Genomic DNA, 17,579 nt, shown 5'->3' on the forward strand with positions numbered 1-17,579 from the left:
ACTTATGCGGTAGGCTAAATAATTTCCCTCAGGCAAAGATGTGAAAATCCCTGAAACCTGTGACTATATTGCATATAAAGCCCCCAGAGAGCAGAAGGGCCTCAGCCGCTGCAATTAAAGAATTGGAGACGCAAGATTATTCTGGATTATCTGTGTGGGCCCAGTGTAATCCCATGGAGGCAGGGGGTCAGGGTCAGAGAAAGGACACGTGATGACGGAAGCAGAAGTTGGAATAACATTTAAAAAGGTGGACATCCTGAGGGTTTTGAAGGGGCAGGGGGGTGGGTGGGTGGGAGGTTGGGGGTATTAAGGAGGTACGTATTACATGGAGCACTGGGTGTAGTGCAAAAACAATGAATACTGTTACGCTGAAAAGATTAAAAAAAAAAAAAAAAAGGTGTAGGAAGAAGCCACAGAGCCACGGAGTATAGGCAGCCTCTAGAAGTTGAAAGAGCAAGGAAACCAGTTCTCCATATAGGGCTCTACAGCACAGACCCTACAGGGCTCTACAGCACAGCCCCGCTCACACCCTGACTCCAGACCAGGGAAATGATTTCAGATTTCTGACCTCTGAAGAGTAGGATCATAGCGTTCTGTTGTCGTAAGCCACCAAGTCTGCAGTGAGGTGTTACAGGGGCCAGAGGAAGCTAATATAACTAATATAACCCATATTCAACGGTTTTGCCATTTCTTTCTTTAATGACTTTACAAACAGCTCCCTAATCCAATGTATTCTAGGCTGCCTCGCCTCATTTTTGCCCATCTTTTCCACAGCTGTGATTCCTCACTTTCTCATGGCTGCTTAGGCCAGTTTAACCCACATGCCCCATCCTTACGGTTAAGTCTGGATAGAGGGCCTTCACTTTCTCTAGGACATCTTCAACTAGTCACAAAATTAAGAAATATGCGGGTCTGCTTAGAGAGGTCTCCCTAAATCACCCTACGATCCACTGTCTGAGTCAAAAAGATATTCACTCCCATTTGATTTGGGGCAGGGTCACAGATTGATCAAGTTGGCCTCCGTTCTCAATATGGCCATTCTTTAGGGGCAGTGATGGGGCTGGAGAGAATACAGACGATTCCACCTGTTGGGGTAAGTTGCACGTACCACAGTTTTTACCCAGCCCACAGGGGCAGGGCCTTGGATTGGATGCAAAAGCATACAGCAGCATAGCTGCCACCTGTGACTACTACTTCTTCCATCAAACTCTGATATCGCCACTATTCACTGGAGATAGTCTTTGATTCACCACCTCAAAATCCCTGGCAATAATTTTTAACTGAATCTTTGACCATATTCATTGGAAGAATTGCCCAGTTCTTTTGCCTTCAAACCTCTACAGTCCCACATCCATGGCCCTCTGGTCATGCCTAATAATGACAGGTGAGAGTAAAGGAAGGCAGATTACTGTTTAAAGAGAACATTCTACCCAGAGGCAAGTTCACCCATCACATCTCTGACTCACCTGTCTGCAATGTAGATACTGACATGCTAAGTTGAGTTTTCATATTTTTTATATGTCAGATTTTATTTCCTTGTTAAATAAACATCAGATATCCCTGCTTGTCTGGTAAGAGTCAAGCAAGCAACCCTTTTTCTTTGGATTATTACTTCTATACAACATAATATTGCAAGCCACTCACAATCGGGGATAAAGGATATATTCCCCTGAAAGTTCTTTTCCTTTATAGATACAAGGTTGTCTGGTCTCACACTAAGAAGATGACATCACAGAATTCTCTCCTTTCCTTCCAGTTTCCACGTTTGCCCAAAAGCACCTTAACAGAGTCTGGAGTCTGTGTATCAATTCCACTCAACACTTAACCTACATGGTTGGCAGGAATAGTGGTGTGTGTTCCCCCATGAGAAACTGGAAGGCTGGGGAGCTTAGCAAAAGTCCCTACCTACTAGAGGTGAGACAAGTTCTTCTGCTTTGGACAGCTAAGTTTCTCTGTAAACCAAAGTACATGGCTAGGGATTTGAGCCTAAATGATGTAAGTGCTGTTCCCAAGACCTTTTTGGGCATGCCAAACAAGCTTCGGGGCCTAGATTCAAGAAATGTGTTTATAAGAGGAACTGAGAAATGGGAGAGCCAGACAGCTGGATCCAGTAGCAAAGCCTTACTGGTTAGGAAGAGGGATCTTTCCAGACAGAACATGGTTTTTAACTCTTGGATCTGTCTCCCTTGCAGCCTTACCTGGACCATACGAAATGTGGAGGTTGTAAGTAAAATAAATGGTCTCTGCTTTATTTTGGTGTGTGTGTGTGTGTGTGTGTGTGTATGTGTTTTGGTTCATATGAAAAAACACAAACATTAAATCAGGAGTGGTACAGAGATGTTCTCACCATTTTGGATATTCTTAGGCTTTCAAGATCACATGCACCATATGAGTGAGGGTTGATGCAAGGGTAAAATGGTACCCATTAGAAAGGGCAATCGTGCCTGGGAAAGGTGGTAGAGTTTGGTGAAATCCTGTGATAGAGTGTCAGATGTGCTTGGCAGGCTGAGCCAGGAGGTAGCCACTGGAAAAGTCGTGGCTTGCTTATGGGCAGCATCATTGCCTCCATGGGCATAAGGTCTCTTCACTATGCAGCACTCATCAGCAGCAAGAGAGGAAAGGAATATTATTGCCTCACGTGCCAGAGTTGATAGGTGTGTTTCTGAACAGAGATGCCTTCTAGGGGACCACCGGAAAGATCTAGTTGTATATGCGGTGGCGCCAGGGATGATTCTGGAATATCTTTATCGGCAAAAGGAAGAAATAGCCAGTGAACAGGAATTCAGATTCACCCTTTACTAAAAGAACGTTGATGGAATTTTAGAGTCTCTGTTGATAGAATTCTTTCTCCTGTCATCAGATTTCAGGATCTCCTTAGAATAGGATGGGGGTTATTCCAGCCTGCGAACAGGGGACCCAGTTCTTACCCTCCTCCCTGGCTCCATCTTGCTTCTCCCTGGGAGTCCCTGGACGGCTCCACCTTGAAGGGAGAACTCGACGAGACAATCTGAGGGAAGCTCTCTGCTCAAATGTACAAACCACTATTTTACCATTTGCCAATGAGACATTATTTGTGTCTTCAAGATGGAAATGAAAAATAGAAGGGTGATATTTATGAGGGAAACATTTTATTCCCTGTATGACTATTATCACCTGTGAAAGCAGTAAAAAAAAAAAAAAAAAAAAAAAAATCTCTGTGAAGCATCAAAATCAGGTATGTTTGCATTATAAATAAAAGAACAGAAGGACAGCTGGGAATATAAGTCTCTTCTTCCCTAGTGGACCAGAAAAGAGAGAAACTGGCTCAAAAGCTGTAAGTGGTAGAACCAGAAAGGACAGTGGGGAAAGCAGAATTAAATGAAAGGAGTGGCAGGGCATCCATAAGGTCTGGGGGGGGTGGTCAGAGGGATTTGTGGGTGATGCACAAATCAAAAAAGGACTACAGATCAACAAGACCCCTCTTCCTTGGTTCAACAGTTGAGAAATTTCTCATTCGGAAGGCTAATTGGCAAATCACCAGCCCTGAGAAGCCAGGAGGACAGAGGTCTGAGACCTCTCCTAGGAGTGAAAAAGAGGAAGCTACCGTAACGGTGAAGGTAAGCTGAGGTTGAGGTCATCCTGGACTACGCCCCTGAAGGAAGGACTGGCTCTTCAGCTATAGGTTTTCTCTAAAACATGACACAAAAGATGCCATTCAGAAATGTGCCAAGAAAAAAAAGGCATGGTGAGCACCCCTAGGTTAGATCCTGGTCCCCTACCTGTTCTATACAGGAACGGACTGGCATTTAGATGGGTTATTTGTTTCCTTCATTAATTACTGGAAAGAATATGAACCATTTTGGCTGGAGGGTGGGGGTGGATGAGAAGATAAGCTGCTAAAATAGCAGGAGAGCATGACCCAAAGATCAAATAAAGTGAAAACAATCCAACGTGAATTTTAGGAAACTTCAGACATTAGGAAAAACACCTGCTACATCACTGCTCCCGAGTCATGACCCACTTTTGGAGCCTGCTCTCTGACTCATCACCGTCTTGCAAAGACAACCTTCTGTACCTGGTGGTTGTAATCAGGACTCTCGCTGTAGGCTGGTTACACTTCAACACATCGGTCTGATTTCTCAACTTTCATTCACTTTTGTTTATGAAAATAGTCTCACTCCAGTTATAAAGAATGAAGCCTGTCCATCTTTACAACCTCCATCTTTGCCCCTCCCCCCTCCTCTACATGGCACTCTCCCTAAGGGCTGGACCCAGTTCCAGCTTCCTGGCTCACTTCCCACCTTCTTCTTGCCTCCTTGTTCTTTCTCTTTTGCTGTCAGAGGGTGGGGAGAAGGGAGAAAAGAGGTTTCTTCATATAAAACTGGGCTCCAAGACTGTCTTACCTGTGTGCCCTACACTTACAGAATTGGGGCAGCAGGTGGTTCTTGCTCCCTTTGCACATTCTGATGCTGTCTCTTCTCTCCTGTCATGGTTGGTTTTCCTCGAAGGGACCTTAAACTTGAGGAAATAGGGTTCTTGCTCATTAGATATGACGGAACCTCTGTGCTCTATCTCCCCTTGCTCTGGTGTCACTGGGTCATTCGCCAGCTCGGAAGCTGAGTGGGTAGACAGGTTGGGAATGAGAGGTGAGTCTTCCTTTTTGCTGCCACCTACAAACTATCGCCTGTTCCTGTCCTATGTCCAGTCTTTTCCCAACATCTTTTCCTTCTGTCTCCCACGTCTCTTGTGAAACTTGTCAATGGAAGTGGCCATTAAACCAGTGAGGTCCCTGTGGCTGGCGTCTCCCATCAAGAATTGGGCTCTCTTTCAACTGGATTCTGGTAATGATCAACTTATTTCCCTGCAGGGAGCTATACCTACTGAGGTGTCTACTGACTGACCTCTGGGGCTAGGAGAAGGCACTTATCTAGTGTATAACACAGAGCTGTCACGCTGATGTCTGACGGCCCTGACAATCAGGAGGAGAGACTTTGTCAGAGAAAGCCTCAGTCTCCTCAACACTTGGAGAAAGTCACCAAGGTCAGGACAAACTTCCGGACAGTTGACAGATGCCATGACAGGCACAGGTTTAGGAGGAGGGTGAAAAGCTAAAAGGGGCAAGAGATGGAGCTGGCAGGGCAGAGAGAGAGAAGCGTGAAATGTGGAAGAAAGAAAGGTACATGGCAGGGAGTGACAGAGGGCCACCAAGCTCCAGACATCTTTGCCGTGTCATCAAGTCCTATTTTCCTTGAAATAAAGAAGGTCGCTGCTTTCCCACCTTTTGATATCTCTGGATGCCTTCGTCTCTGCTTCTCCCCACATATTCCAAAAACACTGTACTTCTGACTTGGCTCCCACAGCATGGGGACCTAGGCATCCGGTTGATGTCAACCTCTACGCGATCCTATCTGCCCTCCTTAGCTGTAAGTCTGTCCTGGCCCATTAGCACTACTGCCCACTTACGATCCTCCACTGAGGTTGACTCATGGCCCTTTCCACCGGAAGCACTGGCCCAATAACTCATGATTCGACCACTTCTATCACTTTCCATGTGTGAAAAGCCAAACCCATGTGAAAATGAAAAACATATATATTGGGTTGTCTTCATTCATTCAGGCATGGATCATATACCACCTCTCCTGTGTTCATAAAAGCTGAAATCCCTGAAAAACATTAACTTCTCCATGGCCACCTGCTCCCTGGGACCCAGAGCCAATCTTCCCCCTCCCACTGGTATGCACAGCTGGTACCAGTCCGCATTCTTCCTCCTTCTGCTATGATGATAATGAAACATAGCAAGATCCCAAAGCACTTTGGAAATAGGTCTTAGAGCCACCGCCTCCTTCCTTCTCTTAATGCAGGCCTATCACCTGTCATCCAGAAGTTTCCAGCTGGTTGTAGAGACAGGACACTACTGCTTTCCCAGTCTTTCTTCTTTATGTCACTGTCATTCCAAATGCTTCCATGTCCTCTCAAAAGCTACCCAGATTTCCTTCAGACCTAATAAGCCACTTGGTTTTTATCACAATTTCTTAATCACTTTGAGATCACTACAAGAGGCGGCCTGAGGTCCGACCTTCCTCCTTTTCTGACAGCTCCTTCGAAGCACCTGGGCAGTCCTACCCACCTCCTTTGTCCACTCACCTTCTCCTGATCCTTCATATCACCAGCTACCACCTTCGATGACCATTTAGTGCATTCTTTCTTAAAATGTGCTACTTTCTCAACCACTTGGCCAAAAAACAGGTCCAGATTTCTCCTTGTTGGTGACAAGGCCTTTGGCTTGCAAGGTTTCCATGATCAAACCCTGGATGCTGACTTCTCTGATCTGATCTTCTACCCCTCTTTCTAGGTTCCATCCACACTCCTGGTTACTCTTTGTTATGGGTTGGATTACGCCACCTAAATGAGAGGTTAATCCTAACTCCCCATACCTGTGAATGGGACTTATCTGGAAATAGAGACACAGACTTGTATACAGAGGAGATCCTGTCATGTCAGAGGAAGAGCCTGGAGGGATGCAGCTAGAAGTCAAGGAACACTAAGGACTGAGGGCCTTCACCAGAAGCTGGAAGAGGCAAGGAAGTATTCATTCTACCCAGATCTCAGAGGGAGCCTTGCCCTGCCCATACCTTGATCTTTGGCTTCTGGCCTCCAGAATTATGAGAGAATAAATCTGTGTTGTTTTAAGTTACCCCGTTTGTGGTTCTTTGTTACAGCAGCCGCAAGAAACTAATGCACTCTTGCTACACAAGCAAGCACACTCTTGCCTTGGGCGTGTGGAGAACTAAGTCCATTGTTTTTTCTCCCTTTCTCTCTCTCAGCCTTCAGGCACTGCTCTGACCCTGTTTCCCGGAGACGACCTTCCCAACCACCTCATGGAAGGTAGCAGTGGTCCCTCCCTCCCCATCCCCATCACCCTCTGCCCTTACCCCTGTGCTGTGCTTTCTCCGTGACGGCATCTGACGCAGCACGGGTTTCTGTCTCTGTGTGCTCGTCTCCCCACTGCTCACCTAAGTCTAGCACATTCACTGCTGTCATGTCAGGAAGAGAGCCCGGAACGGGACAGCTGATTTGTGAATATCTGTCAAATGCACATACTCATAAATTCCACCTTCATCTAATAGCAGCGTATTAAGCATTTGGACCTGTTTCTGTGTTCTGCTTTGTTGGCATACAGAAACACTTTTTGGATTCTAATTTCCTAAAGGCCTGTGGCTGAGTCTACTTGTTTAGACAGTGGCTCAGCGGAGGCCCACACACAGCATGTGCTTCCAGTGTCTTTAGTTGACAACAGCAGATTTCAAAACGTGAATGATAAAAATACACGTAAAGCATACATAAACCGTTCTGTCTGGTTTTACATTTACCGGTTTGGAAGAGATTGCCTTAATTTATATTTTCAACATAGACTAACAATAACCCGCCTTCCTTAAGCACTTACTCTGGTTGGCAGCCTGTGTGCTTTTTCTCTGGAGTGTTGTGGGTTCTCCATGTCATTTGATGGTGTGGGAGTCTGAGGCTCAGACAGGTAAAGAAACTAGCCCAAGATCCCAGAGCTACGGAGCAGAAGAGCTGGGTTCAGGGGCAGGCAGCCTGGTTCCAGAGCCCACGCCGTATACTCAGTGATTCACTGTCTACTCACATCTAGCAACTAATAGAGGCTCTGTCTTCAACAATGCAGAACAATTTATGATGAAGAAAAGAGAAGAAATGGCTCAAAGGTAACCAGCTGAAAAGATGGATAGCACCTTCTCTCCAACTATATGAGGTAGAAAGAACCAAGATCAAATAGAAATTACGAAGCTCTTTAAGTGTAATAGACAGGAACAAGTCAAATTTTTCTTAACATATGGAATGTTCTAAATCACTCTGAATAAAATAAAAATTACGGGGAAGGGGGATCATATGCATATATACAGAAACAAATTCTGGGGTACCTTGGGGGCACAGTCGGTTGGGCATCCGACTCTTGGTTTTGGTTTAGGTTTAGGTCGTGACCTCTGGGTCCTCGGATAGAGCACTGCGCTCAGCGTGGGGTCTGCTTGGAACTGTCTCCCCACCCCCTTGCTCCTACCCCCATCCCTCACTCTCTCTCTAGAAGAAGGAGGAGTGAAGAGAAGAGAAAGGAAAAAGGAAAAGAAAACCTAATCTCTGTTATCATCACTCAGGAAAGATAGTGCTAATTTGGAAAACAGATTAATGTAAATGGTATAAAAATGTTGCAACTACATGGACATGTACACACACACACACACACACACACACACACACACACACGGACTCCCAAGGACTGATATTCTTAAATCCAAGCCCTCTTCTGTTAATTCTAAGTGGATATGGCTTAGGCTACGTTTTTCTGGGATCTTCTAATTTAAAATTCAGTGCAATCACTGTAGGAAGCAGGGCGCTTTCTCTGACTGCCCAGGCTTGATTTTGAGCCTTTTGTTAAAATGCTGGGGTTGGGGGTGTTCTGTTGTGCTTAACACAGGGTGTCATATTACCTGGTTTATACTGTCTGTCCTGTAGGTTTTAGATTCCTTCAAAATAGGATCTGGGTATGCCTGGGTGGCTCTGGTGGGGTTAAGCTTCTGCCTTCAGCTCAGGTCAGGATCTTGGGGTCCTGGGAGCCAGCTTGGCATCAGGGAGCAGGGAGCAGGGAGCAGGGGGCCTGTTTCTCTTTCTCCCTCTGCACCATTCCTCACATGCTCTCTCTCTAATAAATAAATAAAATCCTTTAAAAAGTAGTATCTATATATTATTAGTATTCGGTTCCCCTACTAACTCAAAACAGGATTTGGTAAATTCTTTTATTTCCCCACTGGAAATGAACACGCCCCTTCTTTAAAAACAACAAATTAAAAAAGCTTCACTGGTGTCAGGATGCTAAGGAGACTCCCCAGAGTTAAGCCTGGAGTTAGGAGAGTAAAATCAGTAGTGGTTTCCTCAAGCAATCATGCTGATCACTGCAATGTGAAAGTTTACTGCGTGAGATTTTCAAACATTTTGGCTGCAAATTTGGTAGTCAAAGCCAATTTAATAAACTTCTCCTATAAGAAGAGGTGATCTGGTCAAAACCCTAAAAATCTTCATCAGCAGGGGTCAGCGGTCCCCTCCATCACAGACAAGTAGACACAGTTAGTTCATAACAAAGTCCTACAATACAGTTCCAGTTCTGTTGAACTGGCACGTTGTTTAAAGGAATGGTCCTCTGCTTAAAAAAAAATACATTTAAAAACTGTCTGAAATTTTAAAATTTGTATTAAGTTAATTTTAAAATTCCATTAAATGTCACATCTTAGTTTATTTTTTAATTATTAAAAAACATTTTACTTATTTATTTGAGAGAGAGAGTGTGCAATAGACGGCACAAGCAGGGGGAGGGGCAGGCTCCCTGCTGAGCTCGATCCCAGGACGCTGAGATCATGACCTGACCCAAAGGCAGATGCTTCACTGACAGAACTATCCAGGCACTCCTGTCAGTTTATTATAAAGTAAATTAAAATAGCTAAGATTTTGAATTTTAAGGAGAATCTTCTTCTCACTTGAAACTGTAAAAATACGTAAAAAAAAAAAATTCTAGGAGATGAATGAACTTGAATGCTGCCATACAGCGTGTGTCTCATGATCTTTTTCTGTGTGTGATTTTTCATGTGTGAGGACTGGAGTGCCCACCTGTGCACCATCCTTACTCGCACACGGGCAGAACATAAACTCAAAGCATTATAATCCATGAGAGGTACCTGGGATTCCCCCCAAATCAATGGGTATTCTTAATATTCCTAGCTGAGGAATTCCCAGAAAGAATGAAGAAAGGATTGATGAAAAATGCTAAGAGATTATCATCATGTAGGCACTTCCTAAATGATGCTGCTGGGACATACATGTGAGCAAGTTTTATTTTGTTTTGTTTTGTGTTTGAGTGTTTGGGGGTTTTGTCTGTTTTGTTTTTCTCCAAATTTTTTGTGTCTCACAAGTCTGTAGGTGATGTAAAGCTCAATGGATTGTGACGTTCCCAGCCATGTAGGAGACAGTGTAGTAGCAGACATAGTTCAGATATTACCGACACCCATCGGGGCCACTGAGGTCTCTGCCCTGAAGCAGGAGGACACCCAAACACCCTCAGGGGTCCGTTATAACGAGTGGTACAAACTCAGTGTGTTTGCGGGAACAGCCCAGACCCTATCCTTACCCCTTCTCCTTCCCCAGGCCTCGTTAGTGGTTCCTCAACGGCTTTTGTTCTGGTCTCATCTCAGTCTGGCTCGGAGCTCTTTGAGGAATATCTGTTTGTCTCATTTGTAACTGAATGTTCCGGCTTGGGTCCGTGCACCCCGTGTGCGCAGACCCCCCAGTCATGGGTGGTTGCCCAACTGGCCCAACCCAGATCTCTCCCCTCGACTCCATCTGCTCCTGGGGGGCTGTGGCCAATCCGCATTCACCAGACCCAGGGGAAAAGTTAGGGATGGGGCTTTCACCTGCTGATTTACGGAAGTGAATTCTCAACTCTGTACCTATGAGATCAGGCATCACTTGGAGCAGAACTGAATTTCTTAGCTTCATTACATGAAAACCATACAAAGCCCTGTAATGAGGAATGTCGAAAGGCATGATTTATGACCCTCCACATAGAGGAGATTTAATTCTGCCTTTTGTCCAATGGTCTATCCATTGTGTGAGTAAAGTCAATACCAATAATGAAATGTAGGCTGAAGAGCTAAATCAATTCAATAAAATGCAATTGGAAGGCTAGGAGCCAGAGCACACCGGCAAGGCAAGTGCTGTAGGATTAGTATCTGAACAACAGGTAATTACAAAAATCAATACCTGTGTATGAAAACATGATAGGCAGCCATCCTTCACGAAGGGAGAACCATCCCGAATGGTTTGGGGCCTGAATTGGGATGAGAACTCAAGACACAACTGTGCCAAGTCCCTATCAGGGGTAATGTGTGTGTAAGTATGCGTGTGTGAGTTTGTGTGTGTGTCTATACGCAACTGAGTTCCCCACGTGACTGAAGGAGCAAGAAAGGGAATCTCCAGATGGCTCACTTGGTGTTTTATTTAGGTGTGTGCTGATGCCGGGGGGTTCACTGGGTGAAGCGTCTGCCTTTGGCTCAGGTCGTGGTCCTGGGGTCCTGGGATCCAGCCCCGCATTGGGCTCCCTGCTCAGCAGGGATCTACTCTCCCTCTTCTCCTGCCCCCCCCCCCCCACTCTGCTTTCTCTCTCTCCCAAATAAATAAATAAATAAATAATCTTTACTTAGACGTGTGCACCGTCCCTGTCCCTTTGGCTTATCTTTGCCAACTTCACTCTCCTTCTACCCACATGGTCTCAGGTGATCTCAGTCCCACACCATTCTTCCTGACTTTCTCATCCGAGCCTCCCAGGAGTCAGGACAAGATTACCATGAGGCCCTGGCTGTGTCTGGAGCCCTCGGGGAGCGGGGCTGAGCAGTGAAGGGCTGACCTCCATGAGATGAGCCACTGCTGGAAGATGCCGGCTGCTGCAGGACCCTCCCGGCAGCCTTGAGGACACCCACGGCGAAGGAAATCAGAAAAATAAACACTTGTGCCCACACAGACATACAATACAATAACTGGTATTTTAAATACAGTAAAAGAAAGGAACTTAAGATGAACATAAAAAAAGATACAAAGTCCATCAACAGATGAATGGATCAAGAAGATGTGGTATATATACACAATGGAATACTATGCAGCCATCAAAAGAAATGAAATCTTGCCATTTGCAACAACATGGATGGAACTAGAGCGCATCATGCTTAGCGAAATAAGTCAAGCAGAGAAAGACAACTATCATATGATCTCCCTGATATGAGGAAGTGGTGATACAACATGGGGGCTTAAGTGGGTAGAAGAAGAATAAATGAAACAAGATGGGATTGGGAGGGAGACAAACCATAATCTCACAAAACAAACTGAGGGTTGCTGGGGGGAGGGGGTTTGGGAGAAGGGGGTGGGATTATGGACAATGGGGAGGGTATGTGATTTGGTGAGTGCTGTGAAGTGTGTAAACCTGGTGATTCACAGACCTGTACCCCTGGGGATAAAAATATGTGTTTATAAAAAATAAAAAAATTTAAAAAAAAAAAAAAGATACAAAGTAACTGGAATGTTCTGTGTTCCTGGCCAAAAAAGAACACGAATGGGGGAATGAATATGGGAGCACCAAGTGGTCTGCATACATTAAGTTGTGTAGTTCGTACAAAGACTTCGCAACAGAGGTTTCAGTCTATTTTGAGGATTGAGAGGACAATCAGCTTGTTCAAGGAGGCACAGCTGGTGAGTGGGGAAGCAGGTCTGCGAGACATGTCTGTGTGACAGGGACTCCGGGCCAATCACTCCCCCGCCCCCCTCCGCTGCACCTTGTCTTGTCGGTCCCAGGGACCGATGCCCAAGTCCACAGCCAGCCACTGGGTGTCCCTGCCAATGAGAGGCTTCAAGGCCAGTCCAAGGATCATGGAGACAGAGCCAGTGGGACCAGTGACTTCACAACGTCTAAACTGTCTAACCGACTACATGACTCTTGATATTAAAATTCAGACTCTGTGTTGAGATGTTTGGCTTCTGACAACTTTCAAGAAGTTGAAACTTTCCCTCTGCCCACATCTGAGCGAGGTGATAAGAAAGCTCAAGTCTTCTTCCTTTGGCCTCAGTAGGAAGTTCAAACCACCTCAGTACCGAGCCACATGGGCGAACCCTCACTCTGGCTCCACCCCCTAATCATCATAAAAACCCAAGCCAACTTTCTTTCTGGCTCTCAAGTCAATTTCAGTCCTGCTTGGGAGCCCTCCCACTGCCCAGACCACTCCAACAAGCCTCATTATGTGAGTAATCCATACTCACATACTCAATCCTTTTCATACTTTATGGCTGTATGCATGGTGGCCACAGTGTTGACTTCAGAACCATGTTCTCACTTTGGTGGGAGTCTCACAATACTCCTGGATCCAACCTGATGCTAATCATAGACTCAAATGCTTCTGTGGCCTTTCAAGAAGCCCTTGAGGTGGTGACCTTGCAAAAATGATGGTATGTAATCCCCTAATCAGGAATCTGTCTGGCACACTGAGTGGCAATTCTGTTTTCTATTAAAGGCACAGAAGGACTGAGAAAATTTCCATCTGGGACAGAAGCTATGTAACTTTAATTTATTTTTAGATCATTTTATATAATTGTGAAAGCAGTTTCTGACCTTTTAAATGCATTTAGATAAATAATATTTTTCTTTATCTCCACGTTGGCACCGCTGACCTTTGGCACTGGAGGATTCTTTGCGTGGGTGCTGCCCTGTGCATGTGAACTTTAGGGTGTTCCAGAGGCCCTAACCCGGCCCACCGCAGCCCTTACCAATCATGACAACCGTCAGTGTTTCCAGATGTTGTCAGCTGGGCAAAAATCACACCTGAATGAGAACCACTGCCCTATATTTAATCCACAAAGACAGGCGACTTTTCTAGTAAGTCCTTTGAGTCCCAGTGGAAGACAGACAGAAACGATGAAAAGCTGTTAGGCTATTTCTATCCCAGCGCAAGCAAGCAACATCTATAATAAATTGCAATTTTATCTCCAAAGTTCTTCTTTCCACTCTTAAACTAATTTCAACTCATCCTCAAAATTGCTTCCATGCTATGGAGATGACTCTTTATAGCTTAGCAAATCTTTTTAAAAAATTGATTATCCAGCAGCTTGTATGCAAACACTTGTCCCTTGTCTAAAAAAATCAGAGTTAGCTATGCTGACCACTTTGCTTTTCCAGAAGCATCATGCAGCAAAATTATACAAAATATTCCAAGTACCAAAGCACGTGAACAATTGTTTACATAATGGACACAGACAATATGCTCGTTCATGGACCACATATATCCATATTACACTCACTAGTACTTTTGTAAATGGCTCAAAATTCTTGATTATAGCACAAAGCTTGTTTATTGCCTAAAGTTCTCCTCCTCTAAGTGAGTTTTCCAGGAAGGACAGATGATACCATAGGTTGATTGTCGTAATCTTGTAAAGTAAGATTGCTTTGTATTTCTTGAAGATTTCAAGGCAGAGAGAACTCCAGAGATGGAATCAGGAGGAGGGAGGCAAATCCCACAGAAAGTCTAGTGTTAATGCTCACAGGGATCTTGGGTCTCCTACTCCTCAGTATTCAAATATTTAAAAAGAAGACTGTATGTATACACATGCCAATTAATTAGAGAGAAATTGCCATTTCAGTTTTAAATATGGATCTAAACTTTGGAAACAGAGCTTGGGTTTTCCTTCTTCTTTCCCCTTTCAACACTACTCTGTAAGACCTCGGGGATGATGAGTCTGCTAACAGGCATGTCTGAATCCAATGAGTGCTTACCTCAGCTTTAATTTTGTTGTCTCCAAAGCATAGGTGTTGTAAGTAGGCTGCAGCATTAGACTGGACCGAAGGAAACTGGTGTTGGAGCATCTGAATCACTTCCGGCAGTTCCGGGTCTCTCCATCCAAATTCTCTGAACAAGAGGAAGGCAGCAGAACATGAGAGAGGAATCTTCCCATGGTGTTAACACACCATTAACCCATTTACGAAATGCACTTAAGAGTCTATGAGAAACTATTTCACAAATGGTGGTTCTGGTCTTCTTACACACATATCCACCGAAAGCACTGGAAATGACTTCTGTAAGTAGATGGCTTGGAAGTGTATATGTGTATAAACATATGTATCATATGTAGAATATATATACATATATATATACACACACTTACATATGAACTCTTCAATGTATCAATTAAAGTTACATGTTTACAAAGATTACAAAAAAAAGTGACTTAAAGTGTCACATGATTTTATTAATATATACATTTTTTATTGGGGCCTAAATGGAGAATTTACAAGGTCATGTTAATTTCCTAATATATGATTTCAATGGTCTGATTCAGGTACAGCATTTAGCTAAATTACCAGACCAAAGAATATATAACTGGATGGGTCCAAACCAAAATCTTGTGATAGCACTTGACACCATCTTTATTATTTTTATGATTAGTATTGTTGCTGATGTTTTCATAATCTCTTCTAGAAAAATAAGCAGATTCCATAATCAATTCTCTCAGGATAAAAGGAGAGCAACAGGAAGATGTCATAAAAGGAAATTCAAGAGTTAGATCTATCCATACAATGTTAATCCTCAGTTTTTTGCATTACACAGTCTTCTCTTGTATTTCCCTTTTCACATCTGAGCTACTCCAAGAAGCTGGTTGTTTATTTAATGTAACAAATACGCTCTGAGACATTTAAGTCCATCCTAAAACACAAGATTGATGGTACCAGTATGCAAAGGAATACTTTTTATGAAATAAATCAGCTCAGCCCTCTAGAACACGGAGGTAACCAGGCCAACTGTAGGGATTCCATTCCTGCAGCAAGGAACCAATTTTTAGCAGAGAAATAAAAAAGCAACCTCTGAGACCACAGATAAAAACTTGACCCACATGCCACAGAAGGGTACTATTTATCCAACGGAGAGGGCGGGAGAGAAATGAGATGGCTTTACAATAACCACTCTACTCCTGGAAAAACAACTTAAAAGCGTACATCCTGTTGATACCAGGTCAGTGCTGTCATCTGAGAAGAGAAGTCATGAAAAATGGGGCAGAGAAGGAACAGACAAAGGTTAAAAGTGTCCTCATAGATTCTAACCTGTTCTCTTTATCTTCCCTTTATCACAACTAGCAGAGGTGGTCAAGCAAACCTTGAATCACGCTAGCACTGCCTTTATGGGCTCTGAAGACAATAGGCAATAGGACTCCTTTGGATTTGGCTCAGTTTTTATTGGAGAAAAACAGCATTCAACTGAATGTGCATTAAGTATTTAATAAATTCATGTAACATTTTAGACAGCCACACATATTCTCCAAAAGACATAAAGTACAGTAGTATCTCCGCTACAAGATATCCATAAGTGATTGCTGATAGTAGTAGGCAAACTACTGAAACTTTTTAACTATGTGATCAAAGTAAAAAAACAATTATGGATTGAAACACAGGAAGCCTCTTCTTTTTAATTTAATTTCCTTCTCTTGTATGATCTAAACCACCTTGGCAACATCAAGATAGCACAGTCCCTCTGCTTAGAAGAGCAGCCAACTGAAATTCTATTCTTTGTTCAAATAAAATAAAAATCTACAGAAACCTACAAATTCAGATTAGCAGTGTCATATAGACCCTTGATGGCTAAGATGAATTCAGGTGAGCCTGTGCTATCGGAAAGTGATTAGCAAAGAATTCATTTCAGCCTGTTTTATTAACCAGATAATAACCTATTAGGTTTAATTTTTTTAAAAGATTTTATCTATTTATTTGAGAGAGAGGAGAGAGAGAGTGAGAGAGAGCAGGAGAGGAGAGAATGTCAGAGGGAGAAGCGGACCCTCCCCCCGCAACTCCTGCCTGCCACGGAGCCGGGAGCCCCATGTAGGGCTTGATCCCAGGATACCGCGACCTTGACCTGAGCTGAAAGCAGTCGCTTAACCAACTGAGTCCCCCCAGGCGCCCTGATCTTATTAGGCTTATATGGCATATATCAATAGTGTCTTTCAAACAAGAGCTCTAGTCTTTGGGACAGCACAGATGCACGCCCATGGGTTCATCTGTGGAAAGGTATGAATATACACATGTGCACATACACACACACACAGCCCCATACACACACACACAGATGAACTTTCTAAAGAATCATGTATCCAGGAGGGGTCTAAGCTCTTCACTTTGGTCAAAAGCAAGGCTGCGCAGCCTCCGCTTGTAACTTCCGGAATCCCAGACATCCCCGCTACCCTACCGCTGTCTCCCCAAACCTATTCCTCACCTCCCACCGCGCTGACCAAGCCAGTCACCTCCCACCCACCCTTCTTCTTCTCAAAGGCCTCTAAATAGGCAAAAACCCAAACCTCACCGCACCACATCCCTGCCTCAGACCCTTCCCTGGTTCTTAGTGTCGTTGGCATGAAGACCAGCTCTTCCCCCGGCTCGCCAGCCATTGCTGGAGCTGCCACCTCCTACCTCACCAGCCTTGTGTTCCCTGGGCTCCCTGCATGGGCCACACTGGCTGACAGCTGGGTGGTCTCCCCCACGTCTGCTCCTGCCACCTGGAATGGTCTTGGGCCCGGGAGCCTCTCACTGAAATGCAGAGCCTTGGGTTCTTTGTGATTTCCTCAGCAAAGCCCTCCGGGAGTCCCTTCCACACAGTCCTGGTGGGAATGCCCTGGCTGTGTTGTGGCCTGTGACCAAGCACTACCCCCTCTCCGCCCTGTGGTAAGTTCCAGGAGGCCAGGGCCACAACTTTCTGGTCATGCTGGTTAACTAGCACATAAGGTAGCCCTGGAACAAAACGAAGATGACATACATGGGCTCTGAAGGAATGAAGGCACAAAGGAATGAGGGAAGAAAGCATCTTGGCAGGGAGAGTGTTACCTCTGTTCTACTCAGATCATTTCCCCGGCCAACTGGTCATTCTGGAATGTTCTCCCTTCCTCTGACATGCCTCTACACACACACACACACACACACACACACACACACACACACACGTTGTTCTCCATGTTGTCCA

The 17,579-nt window shown here is 44.5% G+C and overlaps 1 protein-coding gene across 5 annotated transcripts in view; it reads right to left on the reverse strand.

Moving 5' to 3' along the window:
* CTNND2 (catenin delta 2) overlaps positions 1-17,579 on the reverse strand; it is a 907,536-nt gene that overhangs the window by 227,971 nt on the left and 661,986 nt on the right. For all 5 annotated transcript variants that reach the window (XM_059173665.1, XM_059173663.1, XM_059173667.1 and 2 more), the window contains one exon: positions 14,354-14,486. In XM_059173665.1, the coding sequence (XP_059029648.1) occupies positions 14,354-14,486 (133 nt within the window). The remainder of the gene's footprint in view (positions 1-14,353; positions 14,487-17,579) is intronic.

This window comes from Mustela lutreola, chromosome 5, assembly GCF_030435805.1.
Source record: "Mustela lutreola isolate mMusLut2 chromosome 5, mMusLut2.pri, whole genome shotgun sequence".
NCBI lineage: Eukaryota > Metazoa > Chordata > Mammalia > Carnivora > Mustelidae > Mustela > Mustela lutreola.